Source organism: Aulonocara sp. 'chitande type north' Nkhata Bay, linkage group LG20 (genome assembly GCF_057382095.1).
Source record: "Aulonocara sp. 'chitande type north' Nkhata Bay isolate Kocher_YH1m ecotype deep benthic linkage group LG20, A_spYH_male_GT1.1, whole genome shotgun sequence".
Lineage (NCBI taxonomy): Eukaryota > Metazoa > Chordata > Actinopteri > Cichliformes > Cichlidae > Aulonocara > Aulonocara sp. 'chitande type north' Nkhata Bay.
Genome location: NC_141363.1, coordinates 17,658,479 through 17,682,746, shown reverse-complemented (window position 1 = coordinate 17,682,746; position 24,268 = coordinate 17,658,479). Strand labels below are relative to the sequence as shown.

Here is a 24,268-nt window from a genome sequence, read left to right as displayed (position 1 = left end):
TGGATTAAGGACTTCTTTGGCCTTGTTTCAACTGCCTGGTACTCATTTTGTGTGGCATAAACTCTGGGTGTTAGTTTTATGGAAATTAGTTTTAATTGATCATTTTGCTGGTTTTTGCCCTAGACTGTACATTAAAGATTGATATTGCCCACTGATTTCTGGACACTGCATTTTCATTGCTACCGTTTACCAGAGTGCTAAGTGAACAATAGGTAATGCAAGCTAACTTAGTTAGCAATGTTCAGTTCAGCAAGCCTTGTCTTGTGAAAATGAGAACTAGCAGACACTTATTAGCTAAAGCCTCCTGTGTTAGGACCTATCTGTAGTATCAAGATATTAGCGTTTTATAATAATCACAGTTGTTATAAAGGAAGAAACTATCAACAGATATAATAATTATATTTTGTGACAGGGAACAACCTGAAATAAAGTTGTGCTGCCTTTGTGGACAGGATGTGTCATTGTAAAATCATTGTAATGCACCATTAAGCATGTTCCAAAAACACAGGAAGCTAACTTTCATATTCAACTTGCCATCACTTTATTGTTTTGTCGTGGTACATTTTGTAATTGGACATTCTGTAAAAGAAACAAAGAGAAAAATAACAAACAAGTTTCTTTAAAAGTCATCAAGAGCATCATGCTTTTTGGCTAAAACGATGACAGGAATCATTACAGAGAGCGCCACAAACAGAAAAATGCAACAAATACAAAGCTGTTTTCTTTTATTTACATTGTAAAACCTTCAATCATACATGCATGACTCGGCCTCTTAAAAGTAAGTCTGTAAAAAATCTCCCCTGGTGTGTGCACTTGCAGGAGAGGAGTGTCTGTCCTTATATTAGACAGCAGTCAGGTATCAGAGCTCTGAAACTCTGACACAACACAGGGTGGTTCAGCAAGTAAAGGATGAAAATAAAAAGTAATGATCCTGTCATTTCAACTGAGGGATCCTTGGGGCTTTGATTAGTTGTTTCACATAGCAAGTGGCAGGGGGAAACTTCAAATGATTTTGCCTTCTCGATCTCTTTAAGCAGCTTGTCTGTAGCTTGAGTGAATTTGATAATGAAGGAGAGACCATGAGGATGAGTTAGCCATTCTTTCCTCTTGCCCTGAAGAATCAGGGTATATCTAGGCAAATATCTCATCTGTACTTTTGTGCAAAAGTGAAGCATTTCAATAACCCTACTAAATCTGTCAAGGGTGTAACAAATACAAGTGTGTACTAAATATTACCTTACATGCTGTGTAGTTTATGGTTTGAGTTTCTCATAAATCTGCGAGGTACTTCTTTTTGTTTTGCTTGATTAAAAAAAGGCCTTGGCCTGAGACATCCAGTCCTAATTGAAATTTACTGCAAATATATTTTCCTTTAAAACCACACCACATACAGTCTGATAACCTGGCATTCTGCAGACACCATCCATTGTTTTCTACTTGAGATATGGATACTGCTTCAGATATACTGTATTAGTGATACTGATCTGCACTTTTGTTGCTGTCTTCCTAAGAAGAGTGATACCACACATCTACTGACATTTAGCACAAAAACTTATGTCTCTATGTAGTTAAGAAAGTATTGCTATCTGCTGGCTAGCTTAGCACACCATAAACACTAATATCTGTGTTCTAATGTCCCCAGTTTTACTTTCAAACTCAAAAGCAACACCTATCATTATATAGTCCCATAATGCATTGGATTGTTGACATCACAATCTGAGCAAAGTTCCTGCTAGCAGCAGGTTAACTTAGCCTAGCATTAAGACCCATATATTAATACCCATATTAAACAGAAAAGCTTATGCTAGGTACCAGATAGCTTACCTTAGACCAAAAACTAATGTTTCTGTCGCAATCTACTGCTAGCAGCCAGTTAGTTTTCTCTAAATTAAACTAACCCTTGTGACCAGGTAGCTTAGCTTAGCAAAAAAGGATGAACAGGTAATCTGGCTGTACAGATGGTCATTACTCCTCGCCAGCAAAAGGCTGATTTATTGTGTACAGGTGCTGGAATACGTTGTTGAAGTTATACATAAAAACCACAGATGATATAAAACATGGACATAGTTTCTGTGTAGCTTAGTTGCTCATTTCAAGTCATATTGACTAAAAAATGAAGTTATTTTGTAAATCTCGAGACTCACAGGATTGTCAGCCAATGAGCAAGGGGTTTCATGGTCAGCCATACCCCCCTTGTCACATCTAGTTATTTGAAACCAAGATGGCAATGATGAAAACGCCAAACTCGAGGCTTCAAAACACAACTTTAGAAACCAACAGATGATGTCAGAGTAGCCACTTCCACCTTTTACACCGTTTATAATATAAAATGGCTTTTAACAAACATTCAGATTTAAGAAATTTCATGGGGCAAATTCATATCTTTTACCTTTAATTTGGCTAGCATTCAACTGAAATACGGTATCTGGTTAGAGCTGCTCTGCATAAAGTAACCTAGATTAGTCCATAGGCTGAAAAGTGAAGCTAGTGCTTTAGAATCTTAGACCCGCATTCTTTCTAATTTACCACCTGAAGGCACCGGTTGTTGCAAAGAGACTTTTGGTCCTACAGAACTCTGTAGATCTGCATCACTTGTTTCAGGTTTTGTATTCAGTAAAAATTGGGCGACTCAAACTGTCAGAAAGGCAGTCAATAAAACCCCCAGCATACGCGTATTGTCCATGGCGTTGTTGATATTTTGACTAAATAACATGAAAAGTCAGACAAATTACTTCCCAACTAATGGGAACACATGGATGCAGGGTTATATGCCTTAAGACATAGCAAGAATGTCATCTTTCCTCTTTATGCCTACTGAAAATAACCTGTCACTAGCTCATATTTAACAAACAGTCATGCGAGTGGTATCAGTCTTCTTACCTAGCTTTTAACGGAAGCGAATAAGTTTATTTCTATTTGCTCAACTGGATTATTACATATTGCAATTTTGCTACTGTAAAATAAAATAGTTACCTAGATGAAGCCCTTGAGTTGAAGGTAAAGCATTTTTTTAAAATCAGGTTCCACCCAAAACTGCATGTTTTTTAAGCTGAAAAATACATATAATTTGAAAATAAAGGTAAACACATGATCTGCAGCGCACAAAACACAGACTGTACACATCTAATAAGAACCCTGTCAATTACATTCAAAACATCCCAGGACCTCTAAGCTCCGATACCGGCCAGGTGATCTTGCTGGGCTTTCCAAACACATCAGGTTATACAAACAAACGTATGGTACATTAGGCTCAAAAAGGAAAGAAAATAGGCATTTCGTACTAAAAATGGTCCTCTGAAACAACCTTTGCAATTTGCACCTTTTCCCCCCCATTACTGCATAGTTCAGCAGGCTCAGGCGCTGCTAAGGCTACACTGATGGCATGGTTAACGAGCGGAAAAACATATTTGTGTTGTAGGCTTTTGAATATAAAATGGGTAGTTGGGTTCAAATATTCAAGTTCAGTCCCATTCTGAGCAGTTCTGCTTCATTTAGCGCAAATGGAGCAATATTTTGACATGAATAAGAAACCCAGTGTTTGGGAGGGAGAAGCTAATATTTGGATTACAGTTGTGGTTAACATGGTCACACCAGGACATGGAAACTGAAGTAAAAAAAACCCCAATAGATTTAATTTATCCATATTTGTGTTACAATGTAGAACTTCCCAGGGTGGTTTCCATCCATGAGTTCAACACAACAAACAGAACCACAGAAACGATCCTCAATCCTTTCCTGATCTGTAAAGTCTCTGAAAAGAAGGTCACGTCTGAAAATGGAGACAGCAGAAAGTGTAGAAACAGAATTTACGTGGGGAAACCAGAAGGAAGTAGCCTCCTGAGAGGCGCCCAATAGAAATCAAGACACAGATAAATCCCATGAAGACAAAATAAAAACCTGGATAAGTTACAATCAAAAAACACACACAAACACACACAAAAAAAAGATAAAATGTGCAGAAACCCTTGTTTGACAAGCTTTGGCCCCCTGTCTTTGTGGAAAAAGGTGAAACAGCAGAGGACATTAATAGTCCCGGCAGAACAGAGATCCTCTAGATGTCCTGGAAAGGAGGAGGAGGGAGGCAGAAGCAAGGTGACAGCCGTTTTAGATCTGCCACCTTGCTTTTCTTTATTGTGAGGCCAGCAGTTGCGACTGATGCACTGTAGAAAGCAACCCTCTCATTCCTTCTGCACTCAAGTCAGTGCTTGTTGGACATGAAGAACATTTTTATATATATTTAGAATGTTACAAAAAAAAAAAAGAAAAGAAAAAAATAAACAAAAAACAGCAGCACCAGCAATAACTAGTCGATTTTCACCGCAGCGTAGATTTTCCTGATGAACATGTAGGCGGCATAGAAGCCAATTGTGCCCGTTAACAGCCAGAAAGACAAGACCATGAGGGCGGTGTAGCCAAAGTACAGAAGGGAGGGGATGAACTCCACAATGTCCAGCTAGGGAAGAAAGACAAAAGGAAGCAGTTTAAGCATGCTGCACATTTCCATTTCTATTAAAGAGATATTCTTGCAATTTATCACTTGTATCTACAGTGCAGGGAACAAGATATTCTTGCCTAGAAAATAGAAAACATCTATCATTTGACATCGTTTCATGAAGGTGTGTCGTTTGACTGTCTCCCTCCCCTCACCCCTAACTGGTTGTAACAGATGGCTGCCCCTCCCTGAGCCTGGTTCTGCTGGAGGTCTCTTCCTGATAAAAGGGAGGTTTTCTTTACCACTGACACCAAGTGCTTGCTCATTCCAATATAATGCACCTACAGGTGACTGCTGTTGTGATTTGGGATATGAAAGGTCATATGAAAGGTTGTTTTTGCAGTAGTTGTAGATTTTAGTTGAAATTGTGTGAACCTTCCCCAAACCCTCTTCAATGCTCCCTTTTGAATATGCCTTCCAGCACCCCATAACATGCTCTGAACTCCCCATGGTAGGTTGCCATTTCCAGAGTTCATTTTGTTGGCCATGATCTTGTTTTCCAGCATTGTTGGAAGTATTATAGAGGAAACACAGAACCTGCAACAACAAAGATGGTGGTAGAAGTCTAACTGGAAGTTAGACTTGTGCTAGTATTAGCCAGCACTAGCTGATTACCTGCCATTTCCTATGATAAGGGCAGCTGGCTCCACTGAGCTGGTAAACTCTTAACCATAAACTGTGACTGGTTCTCAGTGAGATCCAGCTCAACCCTCTCAACCAAAAATGTTCTTCTATCTTTCAAAACTCAAGTGTCCAAAATATCAATCTTTGAAGTTACAGAACAGAAATCCACAAACCAATCAGAGACTAAATCTTATGTTTGTTTATACAGTCCATGTCTGTACGTTAAAAGAAAACAAAAAACTAGGTCCAACAAAATAACATTTTTACATATGAGTGAGTCGATGGTGGAAATCTTCAAAATTAAATTTAATTCTGCCATCTTTCAATTCAGGTATTAGGCAGGCTTTGTCAACACTGATGACTCTTCAGGCATTGACAACAGCATGGCTAAGAACAGTGCTTTCTTTAGAGTTTATTGTGGGAGTGTCTCAAACAACCCTGTGCTTTTTACCTTGTTGACAAAGTAGAAAACGGCGTAAACAAGGACATAGAAAGCCGAGCCTCCTGAAACCAGGAAAGTTCTCCACCACCACCGGTAATCCTGACAGTGAAGAAGAGAGAGACAAGGCTGTGCATAAGTTCTTGCTCATATAATACAGATATGTGCCACACAGGTGAAAAACATAACCAACAATATGTGAGATATGTGTGTATGTCAAGTAAAAGCCTGGCAGCCAGAGACAATAGTATGCAATTAATGAGCTTACCTCTGCACAGAGCTGGAAATAAACCATCACAATGCTGATCTGAGAGCAGGACACCACCAAAATGATGAAGACCAGAAAAAGGAAGCCAAAGAGGTAATAAAACTGGTTCTCCCAGATGGCCTGGAGGTGGATGGACACACATACACACATTGATTCTAGCATTATTGAGGAGGATTACACATCAGTTACATATCCTCTAAATAGAAAATAGATACTGTGTTATTTCTGAAAACTGTGTACCGTATTTTCCGCACTATAAGGCACACTTAAAATCATTAAATCTTCTCAAAAATCGGCAGTGCGCCTTATAATCTGGCGCGCTTTATAATCTGGTGTGCCTTATCTATGAATTCTGGCTGTGTTTACTGACTTCAAACAGATTTTATGTGGTACACGGCGCTCAAAAATCTGTCAAAAAATGTTTTAGTAGGACTTTGGTAAGCTACAAAGCCGCACTGCTTGATGGATTGTCTGTGCGTTATGGCTACCGTAGTCAGGAGCCTCGCGACTCATAGTAATCTGGGTCCAAAACTCCGTCCGCGTCAACTTTTTTCCACTTGATAAAAGTTCCCGATGTTTTTTTGACAAATGCAATCGCATGGAAAATTGCTGTAAACAGACCAACATCAGTAGGGGAGAACAACTGAGATAATCCAGCCACAATATGAGGTTAGTCATTAATGTAAGATAAAATAACCTTTATTAGTTCCACACGTGGGAAATTTGTTTTGTTACAGCAGAAAGTGGACAGTGTAAAGTTACATAGCAAAAATTAGAAAAACACTGGAACAACATATACTGTTGTTCCAGTGTTTATAGAGCAGCTACCAGAGAATTCAACATTAATCAATCAATGGTACGGAAGTGGAGGAAGCAAGAGGAATGAGTTGAGTAAAGTTTGACTTATCTGACTGTTTTGTTTCGTTTAATACGCCTTATAATCCGGTGCGCCTTATGTATGAAAACAGACCCCTTTGTCGACAGTGCAATTTATAATCCGGTGCGCCTTATGGGTCGAAAAATACGGTAATAGCATTGAAAGATGAGGAGCTCGGACATGCAACGGTGCACATGTACTTACACTGAAGATGAAGAAGAGCTCAATGAACATGGCACCAAACGGCAGGATCCCAGCCATCAGGATGCTAACGGAAAGAAGAGGAAAGATTAAATCATAATTTGCGTTTAAGCAAACCATTAGCCATTGGGGCACCTAAGAATGCGAGATAGACTAAACTCTTACCCGACAAACTTGTTCATGTACCAGCGCTGCTCTGGGACCTGCCGAGGGATCTGGTTGGTGCGTACAGGGTTATCATACGGCTGTTTGCGGAAGCCAAAGTAGTAGCCAAGATAGACCAAGGGCATGGAAATGCCAAACCACATGCACAGTAGGGCCAACATTGTAGTGAATGGGACCTGAAGTGAGAGAAGACATAAGGAACACAAGAAGAATTATTCAGAAATTCAATTCGATTTTATTTACATAGCGCCAAATCACAACAAAGGTCGCCTGAAGGTGCTTTATATATGGTAAGGAAAAGACCTACAGACCATACAGATATGATGTCAAGATGTTTAAGAATCCATGTGAGAGTTCAGTTAATCTTTAAAGTTAAACCACACCTACAGCACAAATGCTTTATTCTGTGACAAATAAGAAGACACTTCATAGGATAGTATACTTCTCCCGTGGATGCTTCCTTTAACAGTTTTACCAGCCAAAATTCCCTGCAATTGTTTTTCTACCCAACTTTAGTTTCCATTGCATCCAATCATGGTTTCCAGTTGATGTGAGTCACATTAAACCATTCTTTGGTGTCTCATCCACTCAAATACCTGTCCTTCCAGATTAGTGCCTTATTAGACCCAGACTGTACACTACATTGACTTGCTACACCATCTGGTGGTACAAATTGGTATTACAGGCAAATATGGTCCAATTCCATTTTTACTCGAGGTGGTATGGCTTCAAAACACAATAACCAACACAACACAAAGATGCTTTCAACAAAAAGTTGTTGTTCCAATTAAAGCTTTAGTTAATCTCAGAAGGGCATAAACACACAGTATCAAATTTTACAATAAAAAAAAAAGATGGAAAATCAATGATGTTGGTGTCACCTATCATCCCCAAGTTAGACTTTTCTGTGTTAGTGGCAGGAAGATAAAGAATATAAAAGTGAGTAAAGTGACTGTTTGAGATATAAAACAAACACACTCACTTTAAACATGTAACTTTTTTGTGTAATAAGGTGATTTCATTCTAAATCTCTCTTCATGACCCTCATTTAGCTCCCCCCCCCCAAAGGTCATCTGAGGTTTTCCATAGTCCAGTTTGTATTAATAATGACTATCATATTACCAGCTTGATGATTGTCACAAAATAATTTTTATTTCAGGTTAGCTCAGATAGATTGGGTCATAACAGGCCTGAACAAAGAAGGAGGAAAGCATATTTAGCAATATGTTCCTGTCTTTAGAAATCCCCCTTGGTGGTTCTCGTTTATATGACCTCTGTGAAATAACATTGTAACAACACATGGGGTAAAGTAGGATGTGCAATCTGCTGAACACTGTACTGGAAGACGTCTGCCATCACTGTTAATGTGCATGCTGATACTATTCTGTTGAAATGCCGTTGCATCTTTCCTTTATCTTATGACATTTTCCACCAAGCCTTAATTTGGCAAAGGAGGCAGGAGGTTTTTTCGACTATTCTGCCGTACCCTGGGTCTTGGTGCAGCCTCTCAGTTCATCCTCTTCATCTCAAAACAGCTTTCTGTTAACTGGCTGCACCTCATAATCGATAAAAGTAAAGTTTGGATCAGCAGGAATATCCAAGAGCAAGGAAAAAACTGCCTGACACAGAGGATTTAAATCTTTTGGCTCACATGGATTACTTGTACATACACTGATTTAATTATCTGAAACTCTGGCCATGTTATTTTGAGCATCTAGAACTGGAACAGTATAAAAGCATAGCATATCCAGTAAAATGTGTTAAAAAGTTAATTAAGGATAAACGATTCTTCTTTTAAACAGAATGTGAAGTATGTGAAAGCATAGCTGACACACACATTTTTGAATGTGTGACTTTCAAGTCATGGCACTCACCGCTCCAGACGAGTGTTCTCCCCAGATAAAACAGTTGAGGATGAAGCAGATCCCAAAAACCACAGCAGGATACAAAGTTGCTGTCTGCATGGCAAATACAACAACAACAGTCTAAGCCTCACTGCTCACATCATTTTACGCATACACGCATTACACATATACAAACATATATATATATACACACGCACACACGCACACACACACAACCCCCCACCTCCCCCGCTTCTTCACACTGCTGTAAGAACCTGAACTCACACAGAATGCTCCTTTCCTCCATCGATGACCCTTCAGTGTGCGATACAGTCTGCCAGCAAAGTAGCCACCAAATACACTGCAGGACAAACATCGACAGTGTAAAAATCAAAGAATTCTGAAACTCGGCGCCTCTCAATTCCTTAATGAGCTTTAGACAGATGAATGCGGCTCCTACCCCATAAACATGAAGAGGAAGCAGGCAGTGGTCATCAAGGCTCCTCGACTTGATGGAGACAGCATGCCCAACATGGCAACAACTAAACACAAATGAGAGCTGGATTAGAAGACTGCAGGACTCCTGGGCTCCTATGCTAAACACAGAGCTTCAGCTAGCAGGAGCTCTTCTAAACTGCAATTAAATAAAATAAGCTTCCATATGTTAATCAGAATACAAGACAATTATGCCCTGGACTAATATGGCATTTGGCAAAATTTGTGACAGTTACAATAAACACCAACAGATCATTTTGTAAAACATCACATTTTATGGATTTTAGCTTAACTCTTTGATTCAAACAACAAGTAAAATTATTTAAACATAAACAAGTAAAAAAAAAAAAAAGTAAATACCTACATCTCACAAATAGGCTAGGCTACCCCTGAATCCCCGAGCAGCTCCGCAACGAAAAACATGGAACAACCATCTTTTTCTCAACAGGAAATGGGAAATGATTACACCACGAGGGAGCCGCAACGCATGAAGCTTTCATGACTACCATACTCATTATTCAGTGAGCATAGTTAAGATTCCACAGATTCTGTCATCCAAGGTTTTTCCAAAGTGGACTGAGTATAAATCACTGTCTTTGTTGCAAAGCTAGGCTGTAAACACTGTCACAATCACTGAAAAAAGTTCCTGTTGAAATATTTCAAGCCTGAAATAATCCCTGCTGGATATTTTTTGAAGATACAAGCTACAACTATTAAAGCAGATAAAGAATATAATAAGCCTGATGTTACTGTTAACTGTTCTAAACAGATATAAAAACAGTCATACGGCAAAAGAACAGGATAAATGTCATGACTAACAACATTTACATTTAACAAACTTGCACCTCTTTAAAAGATGAAGTTGAAGTTTATGGTATGTGAATCATCCACCACTCACAACTCAGGTCATTAAGAGCTGCACCTTTGCCACATAGTATGCAGTATAACAGGTGGATACTGCACCATTAACCCCCCAGCAGCACAGGGTCTAACTACTTTACTGACAGAAATTCAGCTTTGAGTATTTGTTCACACTCCTAGTGTGAAACACAGAACATTAACAATTTGCTACAGAACATGCATTTGTTTTGTAGAAATGTGCAACACTGAGCAGTTTCATATTTTCACACTCTTATCTTTGCTGATTCATATATGTAAGGTGAGCCCTGTCACCTTGAGAGCATTCCTCGTGTTTTGTCTTTGTGAAGAAATGACAGGACTAGGACAACATGGCCTAAGCACAAATGTAAATAATGTCAGGATGTGCAGAAAACTGTTGAGAGAAATAAGAAACTCACAGATTACAATGAGGATCATGCAAAACAGCTGGATCCCTGAGCCCAGCAGAGAGCTGAGGATCATGGGATACTGTGGTGGTCTGAACACATCACCGTGGACATTCTTCCAGCCCGACTCCTCCATGGTGTCCTCCTGGTTAGAGAGGAGAAAAATGTGGTCAGGTAGTGATCATTAAGAATCCAGAGGCTGGATGCTGTGTATTTTCTTACTATGTCATCCTCTCTGTTGTAGTTAGCAATGTCTTTCCTCAAGGTCCTGATAATGATCATACTCAGAATACCTGAGAGAGAAAGGCAGAGAATAAAATACAATTGCAATATTTAATACGTTGTCATAAACCCATCAATGATCTCTTCGATATATAATAAAGTTTCATTTATATGTTTCAGTTAGCCAAAGAATGTAGTCTTATTTTATGGAGTTGTTATGAAGGATGGATAGTATGATGGTGTTTTAGTATTTTATACACAGTATTATGCTGACAAAGGCAAGTTCTCTTGACGTCCATTTTAAAAGCTGCTCAAACTTGCATCAACGATGACATGTTGAATAAACAAGTGACAGTGTTTAAAAAGACTATCCAAAACAATTAAATCAAATGCAGTGACAACAGGACAGGAAAAAGGACCTGGGTGTCACACAGAAAAACAAAACAAAAACTTCTTAAATTCAAATCTAAAGTTCAGTTGTAAATCTGCCAAATTGTATCCACTAGATTGATACATATTTTACAAATTTCTATACATTTTTGTACATATTATATAAAAAATATTATATTAGTTCATGCCTTTACTGCACCGACAGCAAACTGGTGGTGAAAATAAATCTGAAATAGTAAGAGTAAGATGCCATGAGCCACAGGTAAATTCTAACATGAATTGGACATACCTGAGAGGAAAAAGACGACCACCACAGAGTTAACAATGGAGAACCAGTGGATCTGGACATCACTCATGGTCAGGTATGTGTCCCAGCGAGACGCCCACTTCACTTCACTCTCCTACACACACACACACACACACACACACACACACACACACACACACACACACACATTTAAAATTTGCTAGTAGGTGCCCAAAATATTAGTTTGTTGCACATTATTTTTATGACTATTATTAATAAATTATTTAATTAGATTGAATATGTCAGAATAATAAACTTGAGTATAACAAAGGTACACAGCTATAACCACGTTCTTTACCAGGAACCCTGCAACGAAGGAACCAAGGCTACTGCTCCTAACATTGGTAAGGTTTGTAAACTCTGCAGTCTACTCTGACATTATATGTGTGCGCAACACTAAACATTAAACAAAGTATACATTTCAGCAACATTTAAACAGGCTTTTATTAATGAGGATTGTAATCAAGTTAAAGCAGTTATGTAAACAAAGTCATTTGAACAGATTATTCAGGGCTACAGATTTTTATGACTACTGGGTTGCAAGACTTGAAAACACATTCAGCCTTAACTGACCTCCCAGTGTACAGAGTAGGTGAACAGGACTTCATTCTCCTTGGTAGGGTCGATGTCTTGAGCGGCAGAGCCACTGGGTTCAGGTAGGGTGCAGGTCTTCAGCGCCTCTGCAGGCTTCAGATCTGAGGAGAAAAAATAATAGGACACAGGATGGAGTATACTAAGTATAAGCGGTAATCTTTACTTAACTTTTTAGTCAACAAATCTACTTCCTCTTTCCTTTAACTCACTACAGGCCTAAAGCAACATCAGGCGATTCAAAAAGAGTATGCTGACACTAACCTTCTACTTTGACACTCCGGGGTATAACCTCAAATCGCACCACCCTGTAGTCATGAAGGTCCCCCTCCACCAGTTTCTCCTTGTGGAAGTACAAGATGAAGGACAAGTGGTTGTGCAGATAAAACTGGGAGGGAGAAAAAAAAAGAGAATAATTTAACACTCTTCATATATTCATGTCTTTACTCTCTGCATATGGACTACATCACCAACTAAAGCTGACCTCTCGTGTATATATCCAACCTTAAATTGAGTGCAACTTGCAGAAAATTATATGCTGCAAAGTTTTTAAATCATGTTTTTGGGATTCATTTAAATATTCTTCTCCTGAAAGGGAAACTCCTGGAATTACATACACCATAAGGCCAGCTGCAAAAATACCCGTGCAAAGGTTTCAGTCATAGAACTGACACTATGTCTCTAAAGCAAAGGCTTTGTGCTGCCACAGACGATCAGTAAATCATTCTTTATCACCCTTTATTTTGAATCATTCTTTAAAATTCCAACCTGAAGGGCAATTTCAGGAGCCAGTAAAAACATTAAACTACTACTACTGAATGTAATCATTAGTTATTATTAAGCTCTTGCTCTTTCACAGTGCATCTTTTGTCCCATCTTCCACCCTTCACCCCTAAATAGTCACGTAGTTGACCGTTCCTCCTTGAGCCTGATTGTTGGGGTTCTCTCTGTTATTGTTCAGTGTATTGTAAGGTATGTAAGCCATATGCCTTACAATATAAAGAGCTTTGAGGAGACTGTTGCTGTGATTTGGCGCTATATAAATAAAAATGAATTGAGGAGCCTTGATGACCACTGCCTGCTTCCTCTTCATGTTTATGGGGGAGGAGCCACATTTATCTGTCTAAAGCCAGTTAAGGACAGATAAAGTTTCAGTAAGTTTCAGAATTCTTTGATTTTTACACTGTGTTGTCCTGTTGATGTTTGTCCTCCAGTGTATTTTGGCAGCTTTTTTGTTGGCAGACTATCCAATGAATTTGTGGGGAAACATGGTAAATATTCTGTAAATACTTTGGTACTGATCAGCAGCAATTTAAGTTACGTGCACTCTTCTCCTTTAAGCAGAAATGGAAGAGTCTGTGTAATGTACGTACCTTGTTTTTGTCAAAGAAGCCCAATCTGTAGCCGTGTTCAAACTGGACATCTTTTATCGTGTCCTTCTTTTGATCCTCCTCTTCTCCTCCCTCTCTGCTTGGATACTCTAACCTGGTGGCAACTGGAAGGTTATCTGCAATACTGCAATCACACAAAAGAAGGGATTTAAAAACAACAAAATAGATGCTTTAGAAGCAAGTCAGCCCAGAGATATAAAGCCTATCAAACCGGACAAGCATTTAAATGAATTCAGCCTGCTGAAAGCAGTAAGAAGGGACGCTCACAGGTGAACATAATACTCCTCCTGGATTCGCTCAGCCATCAGCTTACTCTCGTCTATGTTGAGCTTTCTCTTTTCACACACCAGCTCACATTTCTTGTCTTTACTCATCTCCACGTTATAAAGGGTGTTTACAATACGGTCTCCACGTAAGACCTCACCTATAAACAACAAGGAAACCACACACACACACGCAAAAAAAACCCAAAAAAACAAAACAAAAAAATCACAAATATATTTATAGATATATATGATAAAAATTTAAACAATTTTAAACTTATCACATAAGCAGCAGTGCACTCACCCAGGTTCTCTCCCTTGTAGAAGACCTTTTTTGGTTTACAGAATGGCAGGGAATAGTATTCATAAGGAAGCTGGGTACGGGAGCTGGTCAGCTTTACCGCCTGAAAAACAAAAGGATCTCTTTCCAGTGTTTGCACCATCATTGTTTTATCTTTGACGATGAGAGAGACAAGCATCAGCAAATTTGTCAGAGTACAATAGGGTGAGAACACCCCAAACTGGCTCCCGTTCTCCCATTCCTGGGAGAACTGTATGTCAAAGATTTTAACACTCAGTTTCATCTTTTTGTATGTTAGAACTTCACCCTTCTCTGTGGCTTGGTGGCAGACCAATGACCGCACAAGCAATAGTGAGCCACAGACTGGGGACTGAGTTTGAGAACCAGTGCTCTAATAACCATCCTGGGTGCTCTGGCTCAGAAGTAATGGCTTATGGTCAGACTATCTCACATCTTCAAACTGTGAGGGCAAGGTTTGCTGGATTAAAGTGCTCACTTGGAGAAAAGCACATGGTGTGAATTTTTGAGTGAAAAGACACATTTTTAACATCACTCAGATAGCAAGCTGTGCAAAGTAAAGACTCTTCAGTTGATCAAAGTATGCTAAACGCACCAGCCAGACTTTGCTGAAGCTTACAATTATTCCCAAACATCAAATATTCTGCCTCCCATTTCCTGCTACAGAACCCAAAATCTAATAAACACAAGATTTTAGAGTGAAATATTTCAAGGGGTCTGTAATCAAAGCCATGTTTAGAAGCCATGGTGTGTAGCCATTTTCACTAATTTAATAGAGTCAAAATATTTTTTTCAGTTCTTGTCGTAGATACTTATTAGCAACTCTGCCATCTAGAAGTATCACGTCTACCCCTTTAAATGAATGAAAACAAATTTACAGACAGTACTGTTCTGCAGCAGACCTGTGGCAGTTGCTCTCCCACTGCTCACTCTCTGTGTGCAGTTACTGCACCCACACAGAGGTTGTGTAGTTCAAAAGATATTTAACTTTCTGTTGCTTCAAACTTTCTACTCTTTAGATAAAGAAAAAACAACCAACCAAACAAAAAAAAAACAAAAAACAAAAAACACTGTCTGGTGATGTTGCCAGATGATGCAATTATTTTTAAAACGAAAGAGTTCACCCTGTCATCTTGTCCACCTGACCCTCCGCTCACTCACTGCAGTGATCATTTTGTGTCATTTCACCTCATCATTGCTAATTATCGCCTTTATCGCCTAAAACTAGGGACTTTTCAAACCCTTGTAAGCAGCTAGTGATAAATGAGTGACAACTCCCTCTGTGATGAGTTGAATGTAGCTTTCCCCCCTGAGTGCTCATAGTACAGCCGATATGTTTAGCAGTGAATTTTCATCTTACCTTGATATCTACAACGTCGCCATCATGGAAATTCCGTGGAGCTACTCCAGGAACATAGAAGGACCGGCTCACAGGCAGCAGGGACAACAGCAAAAAGGCCCACCACCTCACCTGCAGAGCGGACACACGTTAGATTTGACAATGAATTCCATGCGTTTCTCTGTTGTACTGTGTGCTGACAGTGGAATGAAAGTTGAGAAGCAAGTTCCGGCAGCTTGATAATGCCTCTGGGCACGATTTTGGAAACCTTCTACAAACCCAATTGTGACCAAAAAAAAGACACTGCTTAAAAAAAAATACGTGAACTATTTTTTTTAAACAGTATGCATAAAATGTTCTAAAAAACGTATCTGTTAAAGAAAAATATAAACTCTTTGAATTTGACTGGAGCAACACGTCACAAACTTGGGAAAGACTGGAAAAGTAAGTGTTACTAAAAACAAACAGTAGGAGAAACATTTAGAATGTATTAGGTTAACTGGCAACAAACCAGAAAGATGACTGGATATAAAAAGAGCATCTCAGTAAGGCATAGTCCCTTAGAAGGTGTGCAGAGGTTCACCAACCTGCAAAAAATCTACATCTACAAATATCATAATAAGGCTGCTCAATGTAAAATTACAAAGACTTTGAATGTCTCATAGTCTACACTACATGATATGAAAAGATTCCACGAATCTGGAGAAATTGCTGTGAACAAGAGTCAAGGCTGAAAATTAAAACTGAATTCCACATCATGCTGTATCAGTGACAACAGCACGGCTTTGCAGTAAAATTCCAGTTGCTGAACTGGCCTGCCTGCAGTACAAACTGTTTATAAAACAAAAACAATATGACAAAAAAGTCCAAGACTGCTGGGCAGCTACAATTTGACAAAACGGGACAAAATTCCTACATTCAAACTCCAGACATTTACAGACTGTTACACAGGAGTAAACATGGCCCCGTTCCAACTTTTCTTTGATGTGCTGCTGTCATCAAATTCAAAATGAGCTAATATTGCTCTTCAACACACAGATCTGACTTATTTTTTATGTTCAGTTGTGATTAAAAAATGGCTTTATGGCAGATCACTTTGGTTATTTCTTACTTATAGCTCTTGATCAATATGACACCTAAACTAAGGCATTATTAAAAATACTGTTTAGTTTATCTTCTAGGAAGCCTGTCTTAAATTTCTGACAGTATTGCATCTCCTGGATGAGGTAGATAAGGTGCATGAGTTTTTGTAAATGTGTATCCACAATAAAGAAAAGCCAGTATATCAACATTCTCAGAACTGAGGCTTGGCCTGTGCATTGATATGTATCCTACTGCAAAAAGCAGACAATTATATTTTAAATATTAATTTAATTTAATATAATATTTTACATAGATTTTATGCCTACTTTGTAGGGTTGCACGATTTTGCATAAAATGAGAATAACGATTTTTTGGCTTAGAATTGAGATCACGATTCTCTCACGATTTTCTTTTCCAGTATAAATATTTATTGCACTTATTAACTGCACATCAACTTCGTAACAGTTGAGATTGAACATAAAAACAATAAATAAACATAAAAACAACAAATGTCTCACATTTTGTTGTTGCAGCAAAATGTTGTACTGCTTGAAATTCCGTCTCCACCGTTGCTCGACACTGCGTGTATAGAGCAGGTAGTGCAGCAATAGAAAAATAGTTGCAGGACGGCACTGTGTAGCGTTTGTCTAGGGTGTTGATCGTTTTCCTAAATCCCTCGTTTTGCACAGTGTTGATGGGAGCCATATCTTTGGTCAGGTGATAAGTGATAGCCTCCGTAATTTCTTTGTGCCTGCAGGAGTTCGACGGGTATAGGGAAGCGCTGTATAAGGTTCCCGTTATTGATGTTTGCGTGGTTGACCGGGACGGATTTTCTCCCGTCACTTTCTCCTCATCCCTGACGTGCTCTCCGTTGTTTTTCCCCTGCTAATTTTAGCATCACACGGCACAGCTTCTGTATCACGTGGTATAAGGCTCCGCCCTTGTCATTTGTTGAGCAGGAAGAGTGAGCGCTTGTTTCCATGCAGATTACGTCCCGGATCAAAATGCGGTACAATCATTGTCGCCGTCTTTTTTTTTTTTTTTTAAATCGTTGTTATTTGGAAATGAGATCGCACATAAGTATGAATCGAGATCGCGATTTTCTAACGATTAATCGTGCAGCCCTACTACTTAGTTAACAGTACATCTGCATATTTTACAAACAGCAGTAGTTGAGAGCAGCAAGTTTGCGGTGGAGCTTGCTGAGCAGGTAGAGTGGTTCTTATGCAGCACTTTTCTACTCCCTACTAAAGCAAAGGGCTTTATATAACATGACTCATTCACCCATTTACACACATTCCCAAATTATTTCTGATGGATGCATCTGAGGACAACTTGGGGTTCCAAGAATGCCAGAGCAATTGGAGCAACCAGGGATCGAAATGCCAAACCTTCCAATTAAAAGATAACCTTCTCTACCTCCTGAGCAATAGAGATTGACAGACCACGTGACTTTCGCGCATTGCATGCCGGGAACTCGTGGCAAAACAATCCAAGTACCTGCATCAAATGCAAACGTTCATTCTTCGGTTCCAATAAATTCTTGCTTTTTCTTTGCCCCCCAAAAAGGTATGTACAAAACGAAGGAGAACAATGCCGGTCCGTACAAAGACAGACTTGATGAAAAGTCAAAGAAAAGATACGAGGAAAAAAATCAAACCAGTGAAAGGGTCAGACCCTTACGAGCACACAGAGGGACAAAATACGTTAGCGTGCTGCCCAACTTTCACCACGCTCAGATTTATAATTATACGCTTCTTGGAGTGAGTGCATACACTCGTGAAGTTTAGTAACTTCAGGTCACTGCAACAAGCCCAGGTACAGTTTACCGACGGATGGGTACAGGACCTTGAAATGCACCGTGTAGAAAGTAAAGACCATCGTACATATAAGTTTACCAGTCTCACAAATCATCTTCATAAATACACATTCGTTAACCGTTTATTAATATAACCTTTGAGCTCAACGGTAATTAATTAGTAGTGGAAATAATTTCTGGTAGTGTAACAGAAATGTAGCAGTGACAATAATATTGTATGCTGTAATCGTACTGGGCAATTAGTGATACAAAACAACTGTTTTATCCTGTGAATAAAAGTAAATGTTTTTGTCAGTGTACCATAATAACAGAAGCGAAACGCAATATTGTGTCAGGACAATTCACTATTTATGCACAATAAACAAAGGAGCATAGCGCCACAATTTCTGTTCAGCGCCAGACGTGCTTGTAACCTATATCACTAATTATGTTAAGAAAAATGACGCATTAACTACAACAGCAGACTGACCTTTGTAGAAATGCTTGGAGCAGACTAACCTGTGAGCTGGAGTGTTCTGGGACGTTATATTTGCTCTTTGAATGGCTGCAATCCAGTCGCCTCTTTGTTACTTCGGAAATATGGCTCGAACAATTTCTCTTCAACGACCTAATCCGATAACAACAGATCTCTTTACCCGTCGGCTTTCCGTGGCTGTCATGCGACCGGCTACTGCAGTTAATAATACAACAGCTTCTTGCCATTTTTTGGGTTTCTTTTTATCGCTGTATAACTGATTTCAATTGAAAGCCTACGTGCGCTAGTATCTCTTGCCACGAGTTCCCAGAATTATTTGCGGTTTTACCCCTAAGTGACGTCACATTTTCAATCTCTATAGCCGCTGCAACTCTATTTTTGGTTGCAAATGTGGGTGACATGCTCACTTTTACACAGTGACAACTAAGCGCTACAGAATCGTATCGAGGCAAAAAAAAAAAAAAAAAAGCTTCTAGTTATTTGAGTTTCTCCATTTCAAAGAACACCTTCCATACACCTTTACTACAATAATGAGAAAGGTCTGCCAACAGTTTAATCATTCATCAACTTCAACTGTGCGCATGTGTAAGTGAACCAAACAAAAGTCCTCTCAGTGCTTTTATTTTTTCATCTCATCATCTTAATCGTCATTAAGAAATAGAAGGGGGTCCCATCAGAGCAGTAAATATCATTTACATATTTTAAAAATAATCGATTACCTTGCATGTTTGAATAAATTGGCAAAGCTATGCAACAAAGATCCTCTGGAATATTCATCACAGTCTGAACTGTGAAAGGAACTTCAGTGCTCCTCAGCAGGGACACAGTCTGACTGTTGCATAGCTGATCCAAGCACTGGCATCTTTACAGTGGAGAACTCTCTCACATGACCACATGACATGACTCTAAGTGTTAACCTGACTATACCACCACATGTTCCTCACATGTAAGCTGCTCCAGGAGGGGACATGTTCAGATTTTTTGATTAAATCAGCTTTTTCAGAAATGCAGTCAGTTGAGCTGCATATTAATTATGCCACAGCACAAAAGTTATTCGTGCATATTCTCAACTTCCTCTTCATCTCGTTTGTTAGGTGGCAGTCACAATTGATCATTTTTACTGACTTGTCTGCTCCACGTTATATGCAGCGTGTGTGTGTGCTTGCATGAGAAGGTGCGCTCACTGAGAGCGCCCAAAGGCAAAACTAGCAGTAATGCAGTAAAAACTCAAACACTGAGCTGAAATGAGACTACCCAAAATAAAATAGGAGTTCTATGAATAGATCCCCCCCCCCACCCCATCATTAGTAATATTTCATCATTAAATACTCATTCAGTAATACTAATACTCGCTGGGTTGTTTTTTTTTACAAAGTTAAGAAAGTGTAAGCTGAGGCTTGTGTTGTCTCAGACATCAAAAATGACTCCACTTCTCTTCCCAGTAGTGAGGAACACGGCTTACTACTTAATTCAAGGTATATTCTCAAGGCAGACATCAACTCTTTTAAATCTTCTTGCCTCCATCCAGTTTGCAGGACAACTGAAATCAATGTTCTCTAACAGTTGTTTTGAAATTTGTACAGAGATTTAAGATTGTCACTATGTGTAAATTCGATACGATCTTTACGTTTTAACAGAGAAGCCTGAGCTGACAAGAGTGCCTTTACTTACTGTAGTTAAGAAGACATTTTGCGGACATGCGCTAATTCTGATAGGCAAAACGTCCCGTTTTATTACTACATGTTAAAAAATGAACTGAAATGATTCAACACTGAAAAAGCATTTGTATTAGCATTAAGCATAAAGAAGTGATCGAAGTTACCAACCACGAATCCTGAAACAAGACTGCATTTATGTTATCATGCGGTACCAACCCGATTTACGTTAAGTTTATACTTTGTAGCTGTTCCTGAGCGGTCATTTTACCATCTCTTTTAGGACTGTAACACACGCCGACACAGCGCTAACAGCTAACATTTCCCTAAAGATTGCAAAACCTGTTTATTTTGACAGTGCATCACATGACAGTCTGAAAGCCCAGCGTTTCACAGTTCATACTCTGTCAGGGCAATTTTATATATTCCACAAAAATGACACGAATCTGTTTTAAAGAGTCACCGCTTACTGACAACCAGGCTAGGTAGCTAGCTAACTCGTTTAGCAGGATCGTGAACATTCAAATAGCAGCGAATTCCAATGAAGTTTAGTCTAGTTAACATTAAATAGCACTTGATCGGTCTACTTAAGACCTACACTTTCCCACGACTTCAGTGCGATGTCCGACATAATTTGGAATGAAAGAAAGAGCAATGTACTGTTTAAAGCAAAAAGAGTTCGCTTTATTTCCACTTACCATAGCCGCGGCCGCCATTTTGAATACGTGTCATTACTGACGTTGCGGAAGTAGACTAAAGTGGTTTTTCTCTGGCATGTTTCCTGTTGTGTTTAATGAGAGGTGCAGTGAAAAATGCTCCATTACAAGTTAAAATCCCCCCTTTAAAAATAATATTTAGCTATAATTAGGTAAACATAATTAGGAAAATATTATTTTAAATAGTCCTCACCAGACTACAGAAAACTGTATAGCTATTAGCTATTAACTATAATAACATTTTACTTTTTATTTATTTTAGGTTAAGTTCAACTTGAGATATATATATGTATCGCCCCTGCAGGCAGTCTATCCTTCAAGCTTGGGTCCTCTACCAGAGGCCTGGGAGCTTGAGGGTCCTGCGCAGTATCTTAGCTGTTCCTAGGACAAAACAGCAAAACAGCTGCTTTGATCTCATCCCTTCCTTTCTACGGATCATATTGTCTGTTGCAAACATCATGGTCCACAGAGCTTCTGCCTGACCTCATCAGTTAATCAGTCCCACCCCCACCTTGGAACCATCAGTCACTCCTATCCAGCACCTCACCACTGTCTCTCTGTCCACATATATGTCCTGCACCCCCTTACATATTTCTCTGCTGCTCCTGACTTCCCCATGCACTACCACAGTTCCCCTCTTACCACACTATCATATTCTTTATCTAGATTCACAAAGACACAGTACAATTCATTCTGACATGAGTCAGAATGAGTAGGTACTTCTCTATCAACACCTTCAAATCAAACAACACATCCATTGTGCTCTATTGCTGTCATATTGCTGCTCTCTGATTGTGACACTATCATATAGAGATGGACATGCAACCTAATTAAACATTATATAATACTGTAAGGCATTGCTGTAGCAATGCCATGGCAAGAGCAACCATAAAGAGAACAGAAACCACAATGAGCCCATTCATTCATAAGTCATTCATAAGTCCCTGTTAATTCTCCTACCTACCTTACAAACTCCATTGGTAAATAGTGTTTATCATTATGTTTAAACAAACTTAACGACTGATGCCAGTCATTGAAAATAAAGAGGACTTATCCGTCTGCAAGTGAAAAAAAGAGGAAAAAATTGGAAGATGAGAAAAAAAAGCAAGACGGTGGTGAGTGGAGTAGACAGTAATGATAAAAGTATAACTAAAGTATAACTAAATGCTGCCATAACATAACTTTCACCAGAATTGTTGGGTCTGCGCTTCACAGGTCCCGCTGGTTTAGAGACTTATTCCCGTTAACGAAGCAAGACGAACAGCTCAACCGGTTTTTTACATGCTAGCATGGGAAGGATCTCAGAGCAGCCCTTCTGTCCTCGGTCTCAGACCTCTTCGAAGAACCACCTTCCCCTGCAGCCTTTTATTTTGTGACACACAGTTTACACAAACACCCATTGTAACCCCCCCTATGGTGTATCATAAACCCTAAGGCACTGAGTGTGTATGTGTTTGTAAGTGTGTGTGTGTGTGTATGTGTATTCATGTGCACGTGAGTGTGTGTGTGTTTGTGTTTGGGGGTGCGTTTGTGTGACCTCCTGCTCACCAAAATGGTCATAAAGGCAGGAAGTTTACTAAACAAGAAAACAGAACCCTCACATAGGATGTGCCTATCCGGTTGTTCAGTCTGACGTCACTAGCCGTGTCTGGGTCTAAACTCCACTGCAGGTCCATATATCAAACGATCACTATGGCATTACTGAGAGTTGAAAAACTGTCTAAAGTCTTTCATCTTTAATAAAATGATCAGCGTTCTGCTCTACCAGGTGTAACAATTAAGTTTAACATCCAGGCATCCATGAAAACGGAATTTATGACATTTAACGGCGTTAGAAGTTAGCAGGGAGTTAGCTTGCTAGCGTCTATCTAAATACAATATAGCATGTCCTGACTGCGGGGTTTTGGAAACAAATTAAAACGTACAGCTCTGTTATCACTTCCAGCATAAATGAAGACAGAAAACTAAAAAGCAGTGACGTTTGTAGGGTTACTGAAGTTGGGCTAGCTGGTATATAATGATGTGCTACGTGACCGCTAGCGACACAGCTATGCGCTATTATGAACAAGTTAGCTTGTTCATAATATAAACAAGCTAACTTTTTTTCCACTCGATAAAAGTTAACGTGAGTGTTCTCGGTGGTCAGGAACAAATGTAATCGCATGGCAGGATGCTGTAAAAGGACCAAACTTCAGCCGGGAGAACAACTGAGATAATCCAGCCACAATACGAGGTTAGTCATTCATATACTGCTGCATGGGCTGGGCTGTAGTTACATCCTAAGGTTTTAAAAACTGAGCTTAAATAAATGATTAGCGGTAATAAAAGCCGAGGGAGGTCAACAGTGATCACTGACTGTTTTAGGAGCTTTTTGAGATTAAATAGAAGAAAATACATAACATTAAACATGTTAACAACACAAAAGCCATATTAAACGCAGACTACTTTAGGCCAGGAAGTAGGATTCGTCGTGTCATCACTGAACAACCGGATAATAAAACACAACACTACATTTAACAATTTGACTCCAACAAGCATCACATTATTTTTTGTTTACTTTGACATTTACCATTAGTTAGCAGAGCTGCCTCGTACATTCATGTCTTCTGGCTGTGATGTGATGAAATTGAGTGATGGGGCTTGGAATCAGAGTTAGGACAGTTTATGGAAGCTGTTACATTGCTTCAATAAAACAAAAACTAAAGTGTAAACGCTGCATAGTGAACGCTGTGCCCGAGAAGAACATTCAGAAGTTGAATTTGAAGAATTGTAAATCTGTAATGTGAAATTGTTGTTAATATGTTACTGTTATAAGCAGTGTTGGTCAAGTTACTTGAAAATAGTAGTTACTAATTACTGATTACTTCTTCAAGAAAGTAATCCTGTTACTTTACTGACTACTTATTTTTTAAAAGTAATTAGTTACTTTATTACTTAGTTACTTTAAAAAACAATATACAATATACAACCTGATTACGTTATAAAGAAATAGACCTTTCAGTCCATT

The 24,268-nt window shown here is 39.1% G+C and overlaps 1 protein-coding gene across 4 annotated transcripts; it reads right to left on the bottom strand.

The window, feature by feature from the left end:
• Positions 1–517: 517 nt before the first annotated feature.
• tm9sf4 (transmembrane 9 superfamily protein member 4) lies at positions 518–23,850 on the bottom strand. 4 transcript variants are annotated; one of them, XM_086277338.1, is made up of 18 exons: positions 23,831–23,850; positions 15,535–15,645; positions 14,160–14,259; positions 13,860–14,016; positions 13,575–13,716; positions 12,466–12,589; positions 12,184–12,305; positions 11,593–11,704; positions 10,914–10,984; positions 10,704–10,836; positions 9,371–9,452; positions 9,196–9,271; positions 8,941–9,024; positions 7,067–7,242; positions 6,905–6,968; positions 5,824–5,943; positions 5,568–5,657; positions 518–4,453 (listed from the first exon to the last, which is right to left on the bottom strand). In XM_086277338.1, exons 1-18 carry the CDS (start codon positions 23,831–23,833, stop codon positions 4,304–4,306), a joined length of 1,917 nt encoding a protein of 638 aa, XP_086133464.1. In that variant the 5' UTR covers positions 23,834–23,850; the 3' UTR covers positions 518–4,303. The 4 variants fall into 4 exon arrangements, with proteins under 4 accessions (XP_086133464.1, XP_086133463.1, XP_086133462.1 ...); XM_086277337.1 differs by lacking the exon at positions 23,831–23,850 and adding an exon at positions 21,244–21,292; XM_086277336.1 differs by lacking the exon at positions 23,831–23,850 and adding an exon at positions 21,144–21,191.
• Positions 23,851–24,268: the final 418 nt, after the last annotated feature.

Excerpts from the sequence above, each read along its gene's own strand:
- tm9sf4 (XM_086277334.1), bottom strand. The coding sequence starts at position 19,117 with ATGGCAAGAAGCTGTTGTATTATTAACTGCAGTAGCCGGTCGCATGAC. Across the intron at positions 14,017-14,159 it reads CTACAAGGGAGAGAACCTGG|GTGAGGTCTTACGTGGAGAC; the intron begins GTGAGTGCACTG and ends TGTTGTTTATAG. Across the intron at positions 6,969-7,066 it reads TACATGAACAAGTTTGTCGG|CATCCTGATGGCTGGGATCC; the intron begins GTAAGAGTTTAG and ends TCTTTCCGTTAG.